This window comes from Falco peregrinus, chromosome 2 (assembly GCF_023634155.1).
Source record: "Falco peregrinus isolate bFalPer1 chromosome 2, bFalPer1.pri, whole genome shotgun sequence".
Taxonomy (NCBI): domain Eukaryota; kingdom Metazoa; phylum Chordata; class Aves; order Falconiformes; family Falconidae; genus Falco; species Falco peregrinus.
The window spans coordinates 57,244,185-57,264,490 of record NC_073722.1 but is presented as its reverse complement, the minus strand read 5'-3'; the positions used below and the strand labels follow the sequence as shown (position 1 = coordinate 57,264,490).

The window sequence follows — 20,306 nt, the reverse complement described above, 5'->3', positions numbered from 1 at the left end:
TGGCTTGTTTCTGAGATTAATTTCAATACTGCAGCACATAAAGTGCATTGTGTCAAAGTCCTTAGCATTAGCTTGAGGATGTATGCCTAAAGATACTTATTTTGAAACAGTGGTTCCAACTGAAGTATGTAATGAACTCAGCAACAAGACTGGCAGCACACTCCTCTTGTTAAGATACTAAGCAGAGAAAAGCAACTGTACTGACTTCAGAATACTTATGCAAATGAATATTTTGCTTTACACACATTTCTTCATGTACCACTGGTAGTCAGGCAGCACTGGCAGCTTTTTATTCCTTGCTTGCAGGGTTTGCTGCCATGTCACATGGTTGCTAATAGTTCTGTGGTTTTCTCTGTTACTGTAAAATGAAACACTAAGTAGGAAACTGTTGAGTACTGTGGACTTTTTCAATTTAGGCCACTGAACATGGAGTTCTAGCCATGTTTTTGGGATGGGCAGGTACAACCAAGAGTCAGACGCAAAGAGAAAGATGATGTGATCTAAGTAATGTACTAGGAAAAAAGATCTTTTCTGTGGCATTATGAATAGTTATGAATGAAGCAAAATTGGATTTGCTATAGCTCAAAAGATTCTGCACTAATTTACATATAAACTGAAAAAAGTGGTGTTGAAAATTTAATCAGGATAAGGGTACAGGAGAAAACATGTTAGATGTGGTATGTGGGATCTCAATGAGGCTTCTATGTGAAGAAGTATAATGAAGTGCATGTTTGCAAATGATATCCAAGATGCAAACCTGAGAAGGAAAGGATGAAGAAGCAAGCTTTCTGCTTTGTGGTGTCACTACACCATTATATTAGTTCCAACTATTGATGAAATCTCAACTTCAGCTTGCACAGAATTGAACTCAGAAACTCTTCTGAGCTTGATTTGGGCTTCAGTTTTAGCCTGAAAGCCAGAGCTGACGTCACCTTCAATGAATAATGAAGATCTGGCACCTTTTTGCTGTAGCTCTGTAGAAGTAAAATTCTTCAAAAGTGTTTCTTGCTACTTTTTTCTCTTTTAAAAAGTTTTCATGGTCCACTAGAGTAATAATCCTTTGTATTTTTGTTCTCTGTCTCTTTTCTCTAGTCGAGGCCTCTTGCCCTGCAGGACATTTTGTGATGCAGCAAAAGAAGGCTGTGAACCAGTCCTGGGTATGGTAAATGCTTCTTGGCCAGAATTCCTGAAGTGTTCTCAATTCCAAAACAAACCTGAAAACGATACCACTACGAGGGTATGCTTCTCACCACATCAAGAAAGAGGAAAGCAGTGTATGTTTCCATTCTTAACTGTTACACTATGTTGATGAGTTCTTATTTAATAATGTATTTTTTATTGTGTAGGAAAAGCTCTGGGATGAAAATATTATTTCTGATTCCGTAATTATGTTCCTTCACATTACTGTGTGAAAGTCAAGTTTGGTTGTAGTTTTGCTGTGCTTTAATTGTTTAGTCTGAATTTTGTCAGACTTGGATTGATTTGAGGCTTTTTTGTTTTGCATCAAAAACTCTGAGCTGTTTCAAGGAAAGAAGGTAGGAAAAAAGTAATATGCTCTTTAAAAACATTCTGCTGATGTTTTCTTTGCTAAGCTTTAGTAAATGCAGATTGTTATCTGAATCAGGAACCTGATACACAGGCCAAATTTCAAGTGTATCTCCTTTTTCCTTGCTGTAAAAGTGAGCCCAGAACTGACTGAGAGGTAAACTCAAAAATTGTGGTTTGTGTATATCCGCTCATAGAATCACAGAATCATTTAGGTTGGAAAAGACCCTTAAGATCATCCAGTCCAACCATTAACTGAGCACTGGCAAGTCTACCATCAAGCCATGTCCCTGAGCACCACATTTGCATGTCCTTTAAATACCTCCAGGGATGGTGACTCAACCACTACCCTGGGGAGCCAGTTCCAGTGCTTGAAAAACCTTTCTGTGAAGAATTTTTTCCTAATATCCCATCTAAGCCTCCCCTGGTGCAACTTGAGGCCGTTTCCTCTTGTCCTGTCACTTGTTACCTGGGAAAAGAGACTCACACCCACCTGCCTACAACTCCCTTCAGGTAGTTGTAGAGAGCCATAAGGTCTCCCCTGAGCTAAACAGGCTAAACATCCCCAGTTCCCTCAGCTGCTCCTCATAGGACTTGTGCTCCAGACCCATCACCAGCTCTGTTGCCCTTCTCTGGACACGCTCCAGCACCTCAGTATCTGTCTTGTTGTGAGGGGCCCAACACTGAACACAGGATTCGAGGTGCGGCCTCACCAGTGCCGAGTGCATGGGAATGATCACTTCCCTAGTGCTACTGGACACACCATTTCTAATACAAGCCAGGGTGCTCTTGGCCTTCTTGCCCCCCTGGTCACGCTGCCGGCTCATATTCAGCTGGTGGTCAACCAACACTTACAGGTCCTTTTCTGCCAGGCAGCTTTCCAACCACTTTCTAAATACAAGGCATTTGCGTTTCCTCAGAGTTGCTGCTCTTTTCTCTAGATCCAAATCTAGGTGAGATCATATCTGAGAGCAGCAAGCCTGACTCTTCTCTCATTGACCCCGTTGCTGGAGTTCTCTTGCTGGCATCTGAGACTTTACTGTTGATATGCATCATCTCATGCACCTAAGTGACAGAGGCTTGTATGGCCCATCTGTGGGTTCTGACTTTGCTAATAACTTCTGGATGACAATAAACAAGCTGAAATGATACGGTGAAAATTGTTCTTTAGTTTTGTTCAAAAGACCTAAGAAGTTACTCAAAACTACCTTAAAAGGCCAGCGAGGTTATACAGTGTATCTTTGAACGTTAGTTAATGCTACAAGTAAAATTGCTTGTATATCCTGGCTTGTTTCCTTGCACTTTCTGAATATGCATAATGATATGACCTCAAATTAGTGGACCAAATCTTTTTTTGGGGTATGTTTTGAAGGGTCATGAAGTAAAGGAGGCTGTTGTCCATACCTGCCTTCATCTGTGGAAACATTGTAATGGCTGAGATGGGGAAATATATGACGGATTGTGTCTTGTTGAAGACATTTGAATGCTTTCCAGGAAAACTGAACACTGTCCAGAAGTCTTTTGTAGGGTTTCTATGGGATTTTCAGCAAGTTACTGTAGTGAAAGCCACTGGGAGCTGTGTTTTAACCATACGATACAAGTATATGCTAAGTATGCCAAAAATTTAGGTCTAATGGATCTCTACAAATGGGAACCATGAACAAGTCATTATAAGAATGTGTATTTCTTTTTCCATGTCTCAAATTCACTTTGTAAAATGAGAATAAAACTGTCCTTTTAGCTCACAGGGATGTGTGTCGATGCCTTTGGTATCATAGTGATGAATATCATAGGAATTAGGAGGACAATAATTTTGTCTTCATGGCAAGTTCAAATAACACATAAGGTAAGAGGCTGTAGCATAAATACATAAGTATGGTAAAGGGTTGTACGCTGAACAATGAGAGTGACTAGCAAATCATTAATTGAGCACACTCATACTGAACACAAAATGAGATACGATTCTGAAAAAGCAACAGAATGTTAGAGACCTGGGTTTCGTGCATGTGTGGTACACAGACATACACAAGGTATGACATAAATATGCCCATTAAATTTTGACAAATTATAGCTGGCCAAAGTGTTAAAAAGCCCCACCAAACTTTTAGATCAAGCCAGAAGATATTGCTGACTTCTGAAACTTTCATGTTTCAGAATATCTTCTTGCTAATATATATTAAATACTGCTAGAGAAGAAGTCTGTTAGAGCAGTGCCTGGCTGATGATTCTTCCATAATCTGTGTGGCAGGATTTGTATCTATCTGGTAGTAAACTGCAAAAATTACAGAGGTGCACAGTGGAAGCTTACTATTTCTCACTAGGGAAAAATACCTAGAGCCTGTTGTGAGATTCACTGCCCCTACCTGGCAGACTGTGGAGATCCAGGCTGCTTATTGGCAATTCTGACATCCTGTTGTATAAAACAAAAGGCATTTTTAATTTATTTTTTTCATGAGCTATTGTGCATGATGCTTGGATATGAATAGTTTTCATTTAGAATGACAGACTATAGAGAATATTTTGTCTTTTTATTTCAAAGAATGGTTCTGATGTTATTCCTTTGTGGCTGAAAAGGTGAATGCAGATTTACTGGGCTGTTTCTCCTATAGAAATAAATTATGCTGTAGTTGAATATTTCTTTCTGCAATTTGTATTTTTGAAAGAATTTACTTCTCTGAACACAGTAGAACCAAACAGCAGGGGTTGGTTCACTGTTCCAATCCTTTTTTACGTAGTGCTAAGCCCAGAGTGCTATTCACAGTCTTCTCAGGGCTCAGTTCCTAGAAATTGCAAGAGCATGTCCTTGGCATATGGCTACTCATGTCTCAACTTTTTGGTTTCTTTTGGGGACTAATGCCTCCAGATTACATGCAGTGAAACCCTCCCTGCCCACATATGCCTTGCATATAATTTGTGTGATGATTTAATTCTCTTTTGGGGCTTTAGTTAGTTCTTGTATTTATCAAAAATAAGGTCTGGCTGTTATACCTGCTTGTTTTAGCACAGTATCACACAATCCCAAACAAAATTTTATCTTGATCTCTTCTGTTCGATTGTGACTAAATACTCTATGTCAGGGGTCCTCAAACTTTTTAACCAGGGGCCCAGCGCGCGGATGCAGTGGCAGGCAGCCATCTGCGGCTGCTTGGTTCCCCCCCCCAACCCCCCGCGGGGGGGCAGGGGGGTTCTGTAAATAGCGGGGGCTGGATTGAGGACCCTGGGGGGGCGTATCCAGCCCGCGGGCCGTAGTTTGAGGACCACTACTCTATGTCCTCTACATTTTCTGAACTGAAAAATGCCACTCCTCCAAAAAATCCTTGAACTTCACATACCTTTCCAAGCTCTGTTGGAGAATGTATGCTTGACTGATGTTCTAGTTAGAATCCAGAGCATTTATCCTGGGAACAATTACCAACTTTCCTGAAAAATGTTTATTAGTTAGAATTGGGATTATCTAGTGGATAGATACTTGTTCATGTGTCACTGCTGCTATTTATCTCTTTGTCTAGATTTTTCCTCCACAAGCATTGCAAACTGAGTGCACGTTACCATTATGGAGAAACTACTATGACTTACATTTCTGATGTGACTGCCAATACACCGAATGTACTGGAAAATCTGAGCCATGTGCTATTATCGTAAAACCATCCGAGTGTACAGAATGAGTCACAGAGAAAAAGGTGCAGTTCTGTAGACAGGGCTGCATCAGTCAGGTTGATATCCTTTCACACAAGTGACAAGTGAATACCCAGTAAGTGAGAAAAGTGGCTACTCTGAAAACAGTTTTAGGAACCCAGCTGCTGAGATCTAAGATGGATGGTTTAACTGGTTTTGCAGTTCTAATGAGTTGTGAGCATGTAAGGGAGTGAGGGGGAAGCATCATCAGTCATTCATTCCACGTGAATGAAATAATGTGTTCTGGGGGGGGGAGAAATCTCAAAACCTTCCTGGGGGTGGCTATACATATCTTTCCTCACAGAAATGTTCCAGCTCTTTTTTTCTTTCAGCAGTCACTGTGTTTCTGTTATTTTTATTTGCTTTGGTCAGCCAACATAGTTGATGCTGTTAAAACTGTGGAGAAAAAAAGCACCTTAGCTTGAATGAAAAGTAAAGCAACACAATGAACTGATTTTACGTTAATGTGAAGGTCTCACAAAGCCCTGAAATTAATTCTCAGTTAATTTGAATGGTAAAATGATTTCAAAAGCGGCAGTGATTATGATGCTTCTGCTCTTTATTCAGCAAAAATGTGTAAGGAGGAATATGGAAATGTCAGATAATGTTCACTTTTGTATTATTACTCAAGAGGCATTATGAATGTCTGTTTCTGTATAAAAGTTATGCATAAGAGGCCTGAACTGCACTTCACAGCCATGAAGTTTCTAATAAATACTATTTAAGTTCTATAAAATACATAGTACATTAAAATTTAAATATACCATATAAATTCTATTGCATTGTTATGTTGCATATTATTTGTATCGTTTGTCCTTAAAGGTACACAAAAGTATATGACCTTTTTTTAAGTGAGAAACTGTTTCTAAATAGCTATCACTTATACCAGATATATGAAAGATATCAGTTATACCAGATCATGAAATTATTTTTAATATAGCTTTTTCCAGGAACAAATTTACAGTTTTGTCTTAGGAGATTTTATCTCTCCACAGATTTTTTGCAATGTTTCAAGTATTTAAATTTAAATATATGAAAGTACATTTTTTTCAGATAACTTTTGTTGAAAATTCTCCTGTGATCATATTTTGATTCCTATTGGAGCAAATGTTATGGATTTTAGTCCTGACTCAGCTTTAACAGAGACATTAATTTACTTTATGTGTATTCAAGTTAGTTTCTTTAAAAGTATTGCTCTTTGGTTTTTTTCTGAACAATATAACAAAGTAACTTTATCTAACAATGTAACTTTACATGCTGTAATGGTTTCTGGGTATTCTAATAATTCCTATATACTATGAATGAATATGCCTTCCTATTAGTAGTCAAACTAAATCTGTAATGAATAAAAAAGCGGAATCATGAAAAGGAATGAAAATAAGTAAGTATGTGTATGTCACACATGACATTATCAGTCGCATTAAGTTATAAGTAAACCAGAACTTTTCTGTTCTCTAAGACAAATCTTTGTGAACTTTTTACTCACTAGTTATTGCAGCCGTTCTTCAGTTGGACACAGTCTGTTAATTTTGTCCGGTTAGAAAGTTAAAGTAGTTGGTGAGCAGGAAAACCGTTGCTGATAACCTGGATAATCTGCCTTCTGGGCAAAACCATAGAAATTAGTTATTGTACATGTCGGTAAATGCCCTGCAATGTTCAAGGGCATGAAAGGGCTAAATGCATGCATAATTGGAGTGAACTATTTCAGCTGTTTGAAGGTGCCACCACAGGAGCTCTTAGACTGTTTTAAGCTGGATAAGAAGCATTTAATTGGAGCACTACATTAAGAATACTAGCAACAGTCATTAACAGTTAATGTATAACATTTTAAGATACTGCAAAACCAAACAGTGAATAGATGTATTAACACCACAGCTATAGACTTCAGCAGTACATCTTTCTTATAATAGCATTGCCTTTACCCAAGTTCAGCTTTGAATTTTGCAGTAACTCAGCTGAACAGTTCACACTTTCTTCTAGTGGCTGCCATCATAGGCTATCTTGTCCTGCATAAGCTGCAATAGTGCAAATTATACAGAAAATACTCAAGAGAGTGAGAGACTAATTTTCTTAACCGAATGTGCTTAACTAATGCAGATCTTGTTTTGTTTTGTTCCAAGAATAAAACACCAATAAAAACAGTTCTGATATTCTTTTTCCATGGTACCCAGTTTATCTTCCAGGGTTTTTCACACCGGTATTAATTTAGAGAATTGTCTTTGAGGAATACCTTTGAGCAGAGATTCAAAGGCACTAAATGTGAAGCTAATTATACACATCCAATACAGAATTTATCTAAGAAAAGGAAGAATTATCCTTCTTTTGTGCCCTTGCATTCCCTTAATGCAGTAAAAAGAAGAGAGAGGTGATTTGTGTGTATGTAACATTGATACTGACCAGCTGCAAAAACAGCAATAGTGGAATAATTTTTTGAGGGAGACAAAATGTTTTTCAAGATTGTGATGGTGTTTCATGTGAGAAAACATTCACAGTTGAAAAAACTGTTTCTTTCCCCCAAGCACTCATTCTTTACTTCTGTTGACTCTGCATTATATTTTATTATATCCTTTGATTTTGATTGTTCTCCTATTCTGCCTCCGCCACCGTTTATCTCTTTCTGCCTTCTTGTTCTTTGCCTGTTTCTTTTCCAGCTTGGAGTTTCCTATGTGGCCTTTTTAGGCCACTTTACTTGAATGGAAGAGAAAGGTCTTTTGTGTTCTTTCTCCCACAGGGTTTTGCATCATAAGGAAGTAGAGAAATGGAAAATTTCCTGGGGGGAAGGAGTTGTCCACTTTCCTAATTCTGTGATCGTGATCCTAGTATCAAAACCTTCTAGGACTGATGGCTTCAAGATGCATACACCGTTCTGCAGGGTACATGGGATATAGGGAGCAGGTGATGAAAATTTGCAGGCAAGAGAATACAAAGATTCCTGTGTCCCACTGTGCTATTGTGACTGCATTGAGTCAAATGAAAAGTCCATCTATTTTGTAATGCTGACTCCAACAGCTGCCAAAACTGGATGCCCAGAGAAGAATAGGAGAACAGGGCAAGAATATGTGGCAATACTTTTCCGAAATACTACTGCATTTTCCATCTGTTTGATATTCAAGGACTTTTCTGTAATTTTTGACCCATCGTAGATTTTTTCTTCAGTTAATGCATCCCCTTTGTTTCATGGATTTTTGCACATTTTAGCATCCGTAGTATCCTATTGCAAAGTGTTACAGCTTATTTATGCATTGCATGAAGAGTACCACTTTTTGGTTGTTTTAAAGACAGTTTTATTTGATAGCTCCTACTTTTTTCGTAGCATTAGACAGTGAATGTTTTCTCCTAACTTTTTTAAAAAATAGCAGCACTTTTAATGGTCATTTTCACAGATATACAGTGCTTTATCTGTTGCTGTACCTTGAAATACAACCAGGTATCAATCTAGAGGGTGGTAGAATAATATATTTGTTTCAGTCTGTGCTGTTTGCAGCTTTCCAGGGACCTGCCCAAATAATTTTCTATAGACGGCATCCCAGTAATCTAGCTTGAAAGTACAGGACACAAATGGTCTTGGCTCGTCAGAAGCACTTTTGATAGTACACCAGATGCAGGTAAAATAAAGCACTTTTTGCCACCAATAGTGTTTAGTCAGGGATTTTGGAAGCTTTGCCAGGTTGTAAACCTTTCTGGGGAAGGCCTAAAAGAAGCAAGTTTCTCTATCAGCAAGGTTTGCTTCCATTTTCTGTGGGTGCCTTTTACTTCACCTTTATTTTTCTTCATGAGTTTGGGGGTGTGAGTATTTGCATTATTATATTAATAAATCTGTGAATTATTGACAAAGGTATCATTAATTAACATTTCCCAGCACATTCCTTTATAACACCCTGACAATTTTTCATAATTTTGGCAAATTTGAGTGGAATGGTCCAACATTTTTTTACTTCAGACATCTATTTAAGGCTTTATTTCTTCTACTGCTACTTTGTTTAGAACAGTCCAGCATTTCTGAGCATGCAGCCTGTGTTCAATAAAGTTTTATAAATAGTTGCATATCTAAATCCTCTAGTTTTCAGGTCAAATATCGAAATTCAGCATTGAACAAAAGTGTTTGTTTTCCAGCATAAGACCACGCTTTTATAATTTCCATTAAAACCTGATTTTTGGAGATATGGTCAAATTGTCAACCTTCTGAAAATTTCCTGCAGAAGCATATGTTGAAAAAAATAATCCCCTGCTGTCAAAAGTTAAGAGTAAAAATGAAGGTGCTGAGAGTGTTTGCGTGTATCCATCTCCATAGTGCAGTAGAAAGGACTGCTATGTTAGGACCACATATAAAATTGGAAATCTGGGTAATTAATTGGACTTGAAATCAGTGCAAGCTGGAGCTGTTTGTCATTTTTAAAAAACACACTCTACATGTTTAGGCATGTCTGGTGCTCAGTGGTACATGACAGCATCCACAGTGCACATAGCGGTTTGGCAAATTACGAAGAATATCACATTGCTATACAGAAAGGCTGATTGTGAGCAGAAATTTTTATATTTTTTGTAGGCACTTTAAAGGCTCATTCTTTAGTCCCAAGGGCAGATTTAATAGGTGTAATAGTCTTTTCATAACTGCCTGTTGAGGTCTCTTAAAATGGGTCATTCGCTGATGGCAGTTTTAAATAGCTTTGTTCTGTCTCAAAAATTGTATTGTTTCCATTGACATTTATCTTTCAGGTTTTCCTCTTGATCTTCTTGCATTCAGTGATGTTTCTCTGAGAGCTATCCCGATGTTCCCAAAATAGAAATATATTTCAATCCCTGTGGGAAACCTTAAATATCAGTTCATCAGTGTGAAAATGAGTTCATAAGACTCCTGCAGCATTAGCTTTGTAGTACTGAAGCTAATGATTTTTCTCCTCAAAGAGCCCAAGAAAACAGAGAAGTTTTTTCATCTTTTTATAGGTATAGAGCTAAGGCACAGATTGCCTAAATTGTCCAAGGTGATGCAGAAGGTTTGCAGCAGAGCTGGGAAGAGAACCCTTATCTGTGAAACACATAAAAGATTCCTTATTCTGTAAGAACATCTTGCCTTTCCCAGGCTTTTTTAAATGGCATTGCTTCATAGTGCTTTTATAAATCAGCTAATCTTCAACAAATAGGATCATATATGGAACTTTTGCAAGTAACAGATCTTTTTCAGTATTAAAAATCAAATTAAGCTTATGGTATTTAATAAAACAAGACATGAAATTCAGTTTTTATATAGTAAGTAATGAATTTTCCAAAGACATTTTCTGTCTGCTTCTCAACCACAAAATAATGGGGGATGTTTTATAAATCAGAAAATAGAAAAGAAAGAAGTTTAGGGAAAAGGATGATGGAGACTTGTACCACGTAAGGGAGTATTAGCTGTATTTGCAAGGGAGATTTTCCTTAAAATGAGGCAGTGGTATTTCCATCAGATTTAAAGACCAGTTATCATGAGATAGATAATACTTTGCAACTGTGAAAATCATAATATATTGACAACAGAAGGTGATTTTGCATCCTACTGAAAATCTAAATCCAGATGTCAAAACGTGACTGTTCACATTTAATGAAGAGAACAAACCAATTATTAATATTCTAATGTCTAGGAGCTGGGTTGTTTGGAGGGTGCTCAGGAAAGCATAGGTTTAAAGAAAGTGAATGCTCACTTTGCAGACGATGGCATACTTAATATGCTGTGCAGGGACAATGGGCACACATGCTTTTGTGGCGAAAGATGAGATTTTAAGGAAAAAAGTTTCCATCAAGTTTTCTTTTATGATGCACTTATTAAAATCAAAAGACATCACTAAATAATGAATTCTTGAAATTCTGTGAAACAGTATGGCTGAACAACCAAATAAGGCAGATAAAAATTGATGTAGCAGGATGGAGAGTCGTTATTTATTAGTTCGTGTTTCTCATATCTTTCTACCTTTCATCTTTTATGTCCTTAAATTGTATCTGCATGTTTTGTGAAACACTGCCAGATTTCATCAGCACCACTTTGCTTTCCATTTTGTTTCATTTTTATATTCCTGTTCTTCTGAAGACATATAAAATGAGATTACTTGTATGCTCTGAGTTACTTCACAACAGACTATTTTGTTGGAAGAGATTAAAAAAAACTTTCCCTCCTTTTGTAAGTGAAATGTTGACTCCAGAAAGAGGAGTTTAAATGGGAAATCAGCAGTGTGAGTTTAGGACTGATCTTTCATTTATGCTCAGTTTTTGCTTGCACAAGAATGTGCTTAATCAACACATTATTGTGGTTAATACTTCACTGTTAAGGATAATTCCTTATACTGGGGATTCTACTGAGCGCAGGACCAAGTAAAATGTTGACACAAACACCATCATAGTCATTGATTTATTAATGGGTTAATCTGAAATTTATGTTGTGTGTTACCGTTGTGCTATCATTTACTGCAGTGCCAAACTGAGGTCATAAAAGCCCATGCTACTGAAAATTCTATCATTAGATATTTGGTAATTTTCCCTTAATTTAATTTTAAACTGTATCCTGAATGAATATACTTTTTCATGGATATGTTACGAGGAGTACAAATTTATGATGCAGATATTCAATATGTACTTTTTTGCTTTTGGCATGTAGATGACAAATACATTTTCCAGACTTTGTTAAGTATGAGGTTCAGAGAATAAAGGGAGAAGAAATAGGAACTGAATTCTCATCTAGGAATAGGAAAAATGCAAGTTTAGGTATTTTATGATGAGAAATATGGAGCTATGTTGCAATCAGATGCAAAATTACTTCAGTGGCGGAAGAGATTCTGTAGCTGCTGCTGCTGAAACTGATGTGTTTTCATACCTGTGATCTGCATTGTGGTAAAGTTTGAAAGCTACAGTTAGAGACCTTTATTGTTCTTGGCAAACTTGGATACAAAGTTTGAATTGCAACGGAATTTCTAAAAGTAGAATTTTGAACTTTCACGAGATTTTATTGTTTGAACTTGCTGTTCTCACACAGAGATACATTTAACAACTTTACACTAGCAAAGTGACAGGATTGTTTTCCTCCATATCTGAAAGCTATTTCTCATTTCAGTTATGTATGCTTAAAGTAAAGTTATTGGGGTTGTTTTGCTGATATTTTAATGAAGGTGAAACTTTTTTGTTTTGTTTAGCTTCGTTGAGTAGCCTGACTGTTACCCGTGGCTTTTGAAAACAAAAAGCAAACCAAAACCAAAACAATAAACCAACAATCAGGTTCTGAAGGAAATAATTGCTTTTCTACTGGGCTTGTTTACTTCGTGTCCCCATGTAATTTTCACTTGATGTCTTTCCCCACCTGTATGGTTTACAGGGATTTTTCTCAGCCGATGTTATTTAAAGCAAATGCTTGGAAGTTTGGCCTCTATTGTGTGGACTAAGGTGTAAACAAATTAATGGTGATTTGCATCTCTATATTTTAAGTGCCTTGAAGGACCTGAATGGGAAAGTGTTACCTCTCTCTGAACATAATGTCCCTGCATATCTCCTGTGAGATACCTAACGCTCTAGGGTTTGGGTTTTTTTCTCTTTAGGTATCTCAATTCCCCATATATTGAATTGCAACGATGACCATGTTCTAGTGTTCAGGGACTTATAAGAATGTTTGAGGAATCCTTCTGCTCTAGAAAGGTGTCTGTGCTATGATACTCTTAAGTCTCAACCTGATAATCTTTTGCCTGAACACCTAGGCTGAGAAGATCCATCTGTTGTGACTTTGGCTGGGTATTTAATCTGATGCATCTATTTAATGGGGAAAAAAAGAGCTTGCTTCATCCCATCCTAAGGTCCATTTTTAGCAGTTGCCCCGTACAGATGCTTTTTAGAGGTAATAGTAGATTTAACCTCACTGATTAACTCAGCCTAGATACCTGTTTTTGAAATAAGAAAAGTTATATGAAAATGCCAGTTTCCACTTGCTTGAATTTGAGTAATTTGGGGTTTGTTGATTAAGTGCATCAATTAAGACTCATTACCCTATCTTTAATTTCTGCTTATTTCTTCTTGACCTGAAAAGTTTAACATGTGTTCTTTCTTGTCTTCTCTTTTTCAGCACTGTGTGGAGGTGAGGAGAGTTTCTTGTGTGCCAGTGGGATCTGCATCCCAGGGAGACTGCAATGTAATGGCTACAATGACTGTGATGATTGGAGTGATGAAGTCCATTGCAGTAAGTTTCTTAGACCTTGCAGTGTTCTGTTGAAGCACTGAATCCATTCAGGGAAACCTGAAAACTAAAGGCTATTGATACAGGGTAGGAGCTTTGCATAGTATTTGTGTATATTGACATTTGAACTCTCTGAGCTGCCATTGAATGTGTTTGCTTTTGTTCACTCTGGCCACAGCATGTGCTTTGATCTATCAAATTTCTTAAGTGGAAGAACTGCAAGGAGCCATGTGGAAAGCAGAAGTATTTTGGAGCATTTCTTTTTTAATGGATCAATAACATGCAAAAGAAGACCACTTCTGATAATAAACAGAAGACTGTTACTAGTATCTTTTTCCTAGTCCTTGGAATTGATTTTACAGCAGACGCAAACCCACCTGTTTAGAAAAGTTCTCTTGGCCTCAACTGTGGATGTGGTTCATTTAAATAAATCCAGTATATGGTGCTGTAGAAAAGAAAAGATGAATATACATGCTTAATATCCTGATTTCTTATTTATTTCTCTATGGTAGTGTGTATCTTTAGAGCTCCTATGTGTTTATCTCTGTTGACAAAAACTTCATTGGACTACTAACACCTTTAGAAAAGCTAAGCAAATGTACAGTAGGAAAACAATGAAAAAGAAAAAAGGAAAATGTGGAACAATGACTAAATAGGGACTACAGTAGGACATGATACCACAAAACAGGGGGGCTGTGCATACAGACTTTGGAAAATGCCAGACCCAGGGTTGAGTTCCAGACTGTGCAGTTTAGACTAACCTCAAAAGATTTCTTCTTATTAGTGATTTAAGAGCCTGGGCATTCCAAGATTCACAAAGTTGCTTTTAAGGAAGTTGCTGATAGATTTTATCTGCGATACTCCAAGGAATAAATGATGACTGCAATTTCCTCCTGGTCTCAATACGAATGAGGCTAAAGCTTGCTTTTCCTTTAATAGCCTACAATTTATTTAATGGAAGTTGATACAATTTCTGTTACATAGAATATTGTATATTTTTATCTTTGGATTTTTCCTTTAGTTTTTAATGTAAGCTAAAAAATTTAAAAATGCCTATGAGACTGTGGCTCTCAAGTTCCATTACAAATGGGAAAAAAGTAAATTAGTAATATAAGAATAAAAATACTACGTCTTGAAAAAACAAGCATTATACATTTCATGAGTTAAGATTACCTTTAAAAGAAAGCCTGTCTGTTAAATGATACAGTGTTTATAGGTAGAGGATGACTTTTATTAGGAGACTCGGTAAAAGTTGGGGAGAGTGGGCGGAGATGAAATAAGACCTTCTAGAATTATACAGCAGATATAGCAAAACTGAAGGAGGACTTATTTGGCTGAAAGTTTGTCTGATAAAGGATGTTGTGTTTCCTGCAGTCCTTGTCCCTTTCAAATTTTTAAGTAACCTCATACAATCATAGGATAATTTAGGTTGGAACGGGCTTTTAAAGGTCATCTAGTCCAACCTCCCTGTCATGAGCAGGGACATCTTCAACTAAATCAGGTTGCCTAGAGTCCTGTCCAACCTGACCTTAAATGTTTCCAGGGATGGGGCATCTACCTCCTCTCTGGTCAACCTCATAATAAAAAAATTCTTCCTTATATCTAGTCTAAACATATGCTTTTTTAGTTTAAAACCATTACCCCTTGTCCTGTCACAAAACACAAAAAGCCTGTTCCCATCTTTCTTATAAGCCTCCTTTAAGTATTGAAAGGCTGCAATAAGGTCTCCCTGGAGCCTTCTCTTCTCCAGGCTGAAAAAACCCAACTCTCTCAGCCTTTCCTCATAGGAGAGGTGTTCCAACCCTCTGATCGTTTTTCTGGCCCTCCTCTGGATCCATTCCAACAGGTCCATGTCTTTCCTGTGCTGAGGACTCCAGAGCTGGGGGCAGTGCTCCAGGTGGGGTCTTACCAGAGCGGAGTAGAGGGGCAGAATCACCTGCCTTGACCTCCTGGCTACGCTTCTTTTGATGTAGCCCAGGATACAGTTGGCCTTCCACGCTGTGAGTACACATTGCCAGCTCATGTCTGGCTTTTCATCCACCAGTACCCCCAAGTCCTTCTTGGCAGGCTCAATCCCTTCATCCCCCAGCCTGTATTGATACTGGAAGTTGCCCTAACCCAGGTGGAGGACCTTGCACTTGGCCTTGTTGAACCTCATGAGAACCTTCCTGTCCTCCATATGCCTCAGTATAACTTCTAGGAGGATCTGTTCCATGATCTTCCTAGGCATGGAGATGAGGCTGACAGGTTGATAGTTCACAGGGTTCACCTTTCTGCCATTTTTAAAAATAGGTGCAATTTTCCCCCTTTTTCCAGTTGCCAGGGACTTCACCTGACTGCCATGACTTTTCAAGTATCATGGAGTGGAGATGCATTCTGCATCAGCCAATTCCCTCAGGACTGTGGGGTGCATCCTGTCAGGTCCCATAGACTCATGTATGTTCATGTTCCTCAGGTGGTCACAAACCTGATCTTCTCTTACAGTGGGAGGGATTTAGTCAGTCCCTGTCTTGTGGTCCATCAACTCCAGCGGTGTGGGAAGAGAAGTTGCCAGTGAAGACTAAGGCAGGAAAGTCGAGTACCTCAGCCTTCTCCTTATCCGTTGTTACTTCTTTGTCATTGGTGTTCATCGGGGGGTGTGCTTTCTTTGACTTTCTTTTCTACCTGACATACCTATGGAAGCTCTCCTTATTCTTTGCATCCCTTGCCCAGTTCAGCGCCAGCTGTGCCTTGGCCTTCCTGACCCCATCCCTACACAACCAGGCCATGTCCCTATACTCTTCCCAGGATACCTGTCCCTGCTTCCACTGCCTGTGCATATCCTTCTTGCCCTTTAGTTTGACCAGCTGTAGCTGGAGTAAGAAAGATTTGTCAATAGGCTCCCCTTGATCAGGCAGCCTGTAGTAGACACCAACCACAAAGTTCCATTTGTTGCCTTGGTCTCTAATTCTTATTCATAAGCTTTCAGCCCGCTCTTGGCTATTCTTCAGAGACAACTCTTCACAATTTAACCATTTCTTGATGTAGAGGGCAGTGCCTCTGCCACCGCTTCCTCCCCTGTCCTTTCTGCATAGCCTGTAGCCACTGATAGCCACTGCACTCCAGTCGTGCATTTGTCCCACCAAATTTCAGTAATGGCAACTAGGTTCTAGCAGCATGGTGGCTTCCAGCTTCTGCTTATTGCCCATGCTGTGTGCATTGCTGTAGAGGCACTTCAGCTGTGCTGTTGGCCCTGTCACCTTCTTGGTCACACCTTAATTCCTTTGAGGTATTTCACCAGTGTTCCCCTGTTGGTTCCTATTACATCAGGAACCCCCTGGCTCATCTGTGTAAGACTTCAGGTGTGCTCCAGTGTACCCAGCACATCTCAGAGCAACAGGCTGAGGGGCCTCACTAGCACCCCATCCCTCTAACCTTGGTGTGTCATCACCACAGCTTGTCATGGGCAAGCCTGATACTATCCCCCTCCCCCTTCAAGTCTAGTTAAAAGCTCCGTCAATGAGCCCCACTAGCATGTGAGCAATGTCCCTCTCCCTGCTTCCAGAAAGGTGAATCCTGTCCAACCCCAGCAGGCCTGGTGCCACGTAGTCCACCTCATTATCAAAAAACCTAAAATTGTGCTGGTGACACCAGCCATAGAACTATGTATGGGTCGTTCTGTTTCTTCTGGTGTCGCTGCCTGCAGCTGGAAGGATAGAGGAAAAAACTACCTGTGCTCCAGATTTCCTTACCAACCGTCCCAAGGCCCTGAAGTCTCTTTTTATTGCCCTTGGATTGCACATTGTGGCTTCATCGCTACCCACATGGAAGAGCAGTAATGCATAATGGTCTGAGGGCTGTACCAGGCTGGGAAGTTTCCTAGTGATGTCCTTAACCTGGGCCCAGGGAGGCAGCAGACTTCCCTAAGAGGACAGTCTGTCCAGCATATTGGATCCTCTGATCCCCTCAGAAGGGAGTCACCTACAACTGTAACTTGTCTTTTCTGCCTCATGGCATTGGTCATGATAGGGTGGGTAGGCTTTTCTGACCTTGGTGACACCTCTGATGTAGATGGACCATCATCTACATCATCCATTGGCTGGCCTTCTGCATCCAGAGCCTCATACCTGTTGTACAGAGGTACCTGGGAAGGCGAAGTGGGCAAGGAGTGGGTTCACCTGATGCCCCAAGTATGGACTTGCCTCCATTCACTCCTTTCTTTTAAGCTTCTGCCTGGTGAGGGGAGGATACAGGATCCCCTTGATCTTGGTTTTTTCTGGTGGATGTTCCTGTTTCTGTCTTAGGTCAGAGCATGGTTCCACCAGTCTATCTCTTTATCGGACTGCCTGATGCTCCTTAACCTTCCTACTTCCTCTCATAGACCTGCCACCAGGCTGAGCAGATCATCCAGTTGATCACACCTCACACAGCTGTTCTCACTACTGCTGTGCACTACCAGTGAAAGGCTCTGGCAAGCCCTGCAGTGTGAGGCCTGGATGACTCTGTGTTTTCCTGGGAGCTCTGTCTGGGTTGCCACATTCACTCTGGCGAGTGCAGAGGACATAGGTTTCTGCTGGGTGGGTACCATAGCTAAGATCCTTCTGAGAAGGTGATGACCACTAACTGAACTCACCTCTTGAGCTGGTAGGGTGATGACACCCTGCCATGCAAACTCCTGCATCATGCTCTGGTTGCTCATGCTCCGTAGGTTGCTTTTTGTAGGTGTGGGGTGGCCGTGGTTGCCGTGGCAATGCCCAAGCCTCAGCCAGCATCTCTCCTGAGTGTTGCTGGCTCCTGTCAGGTGTGTCTGCTTCCCTGGTCTTTCCCTGCCTCAGGCTCAAAAGCAGGGTATGGGAGTCTTGATTTTGCTCTTAGAAGCTTCTGCTCCACCTAATAGCCACATCAGGTGCTCAAGACTGTCCTAGTAATCTAGCGAATGAAACCCACAACCTTTCTTGAGAGCTTTAAGTGTGTAAATTAATTAAACATTTTGGTCCATATGTGTAACCATAGCACTTTCTCTTCATGGTATTGATCAAAAAAGCAACTGGCGGGAACAGAATAAAAATGTCTAAAAACTTCTTTTGATTTTTCTTGCTCTTCTGTATTAGATTCTAATAAACTGTTACACATTGAGTATTAATGCAGACCTTAAATTTTAGAGTTTCTTCAGCTAATCTTGTTTTAGTCAATACATTCCAGTTACGTGAATGTTCTAATGTCATGTTAACATTTTTTACATTACAAAAATTTCTTTTGTAGACTGCAGTGATGATGTATTTCGTTGCAACACAGGAAAATGCCTAAATTATACCTTTGTTTGTGATGGATATGATGACTGTGGAGACCTTAGTGATGAACAAAACTGTGGTAAATGAGGTTTTTTTTCTTTTCTAAAGTCTTTAAGATAGCAGTATTAAGCCAGTAAACTTTTTCCTTAAACTACTAGAAGAATAATATATCCTGCTGTTATTCTTTTTGGGCAAAGTAAAAACCGGTCACAAATTCTGTACCCAATTTGAAAAGGTTTAGAGGATAGTTTTGAGTTAATTGAAATTTTGAAGGTAGTAGTATTTTGAAGAAATAAAAAAAAAAATTGCAATTTGTTTTAAACTAATTCAAGATGTTATGATTGCTTTCTTGCTGACTTGGCTGAATTTAACTGAGATTAAAGCAAACATAAGAGACTACACACTGGTTATGCCAACTGTTTCATAGCTGAACTGTTTCTGCATAAGCTTCATAGTGAGCTTGTATGTTTTGATGATCAAATTCTGTTTCTTTCAAATTCTGTTTCTTTTGAATTCTGTTTTCAATCAATTTCATATGTTCTGCCTCCATATACTTGTCTTTCTACTTACACTTAACTTTCATAGGAAAAAAATGAAGTTTTACCGTAAAAAAGAATAGTTTTCACATGTAAATATTAGAAAACTTTGAAAGCCTTATTTTTTCTGTATTTTGGTTCTGATACTACACCTGAGAAAAATTAAGTGCTATAAAATAATTCGTAAAAAATTTAAATATTATTTATCTTTTTGTTTGTTTGTTTTTTCTTTTGATTTTCTAAGGGAAAGCACAGAGAATTTCAAAACTAAAAGTCAGGGCCCAATTTTTTCTGGGGTTTGTTTTATATTTTTCCTCTAAATTAAACATACTCTAAGATCTTTTACTACTTCTTGGCAGTTTTGGTTATTTTGATTTTTTTTTCATAAACTATCTCCAGTTAAAGATTTTTCTAAACATTTATCTGACTCCTACCATTCCTATCTTGAGATATTTTTTCTATGCAAAATTTAAGATCTAACTGTTTGTGCAGGCTATAAATAGATTTCATAGCAGATTTGGCAGACTGAACTGTGCCTACAGCCCTATTTATTTTGGTGTAACATCAGCTTGCTCAACAGAATGCTTTTCTTTATTTGTGGAAGTATTTGGGTAGAAAGGGTAAGACAGAGAATTAAATAATTTCTTTGTAGATCATTCTTATGGAAAATTGTAAGTGTATGCAAAAACCAGTTTCTGATTAAGTGCCAAATACAGCAGTTGAGAAACTTTTTTTTCTTCTAATTAAAAGATAAACATAGGGAATAATTTCCTGTGATGGCAACTGAAAACATTGGCTAACTGAAAATCATTCCATGAGATGGGAAGCCAGAAGATCTTTTAATCTGCTTAACAAATCTAAGAAAGTTGTTTAGTTGCAAATAGAAACAACTGTGCATTTGAGAGAATTCAGAACATATGTAACTACCACCTGCAAAAAAATCTGCAGGTACAAAAAATCTCTTATTGTAATTTAGTAATGCCAAATTAGTAAGAAATATTAGTTTATAGGCATAGAACAATTGATCAATAATATAAAATATACAAATGTTAATTTATAATCCTTTTTTTTTTGGTCCTCATATTTACATTTTAT

At 38.6% G+C, this 20,306-nt stretch overlaps 1 protein-coding gene across 1 annotated transcript in view; it reads left to right on the top strand.

Moving 5' to 3' along the window:
* CORIN (corin, serine peptidase) overlaps positions 1-20,306 on the top strand; it is a 149,382-nt gene that overhangs the window by 75,212 nt on the left and 53,864 nt on the right. The window contains exons 5-7 of the mRNA XM_055797035.1: positions 1,093-1,274; positions 13,295-13,408; positions 18,647-18,754. Of these exons, the coding sequence (XP_055653010.1) occupies positions 1,093-1,274; positions 13,295-13,408; positions 18,647-18,754 (404 nt within the window). The remainder of the gene's footprint in view (positions 1-1,092; positions 1,275-13,294; positions 13,409-18,646; positions 18,755-20,306) is intronic.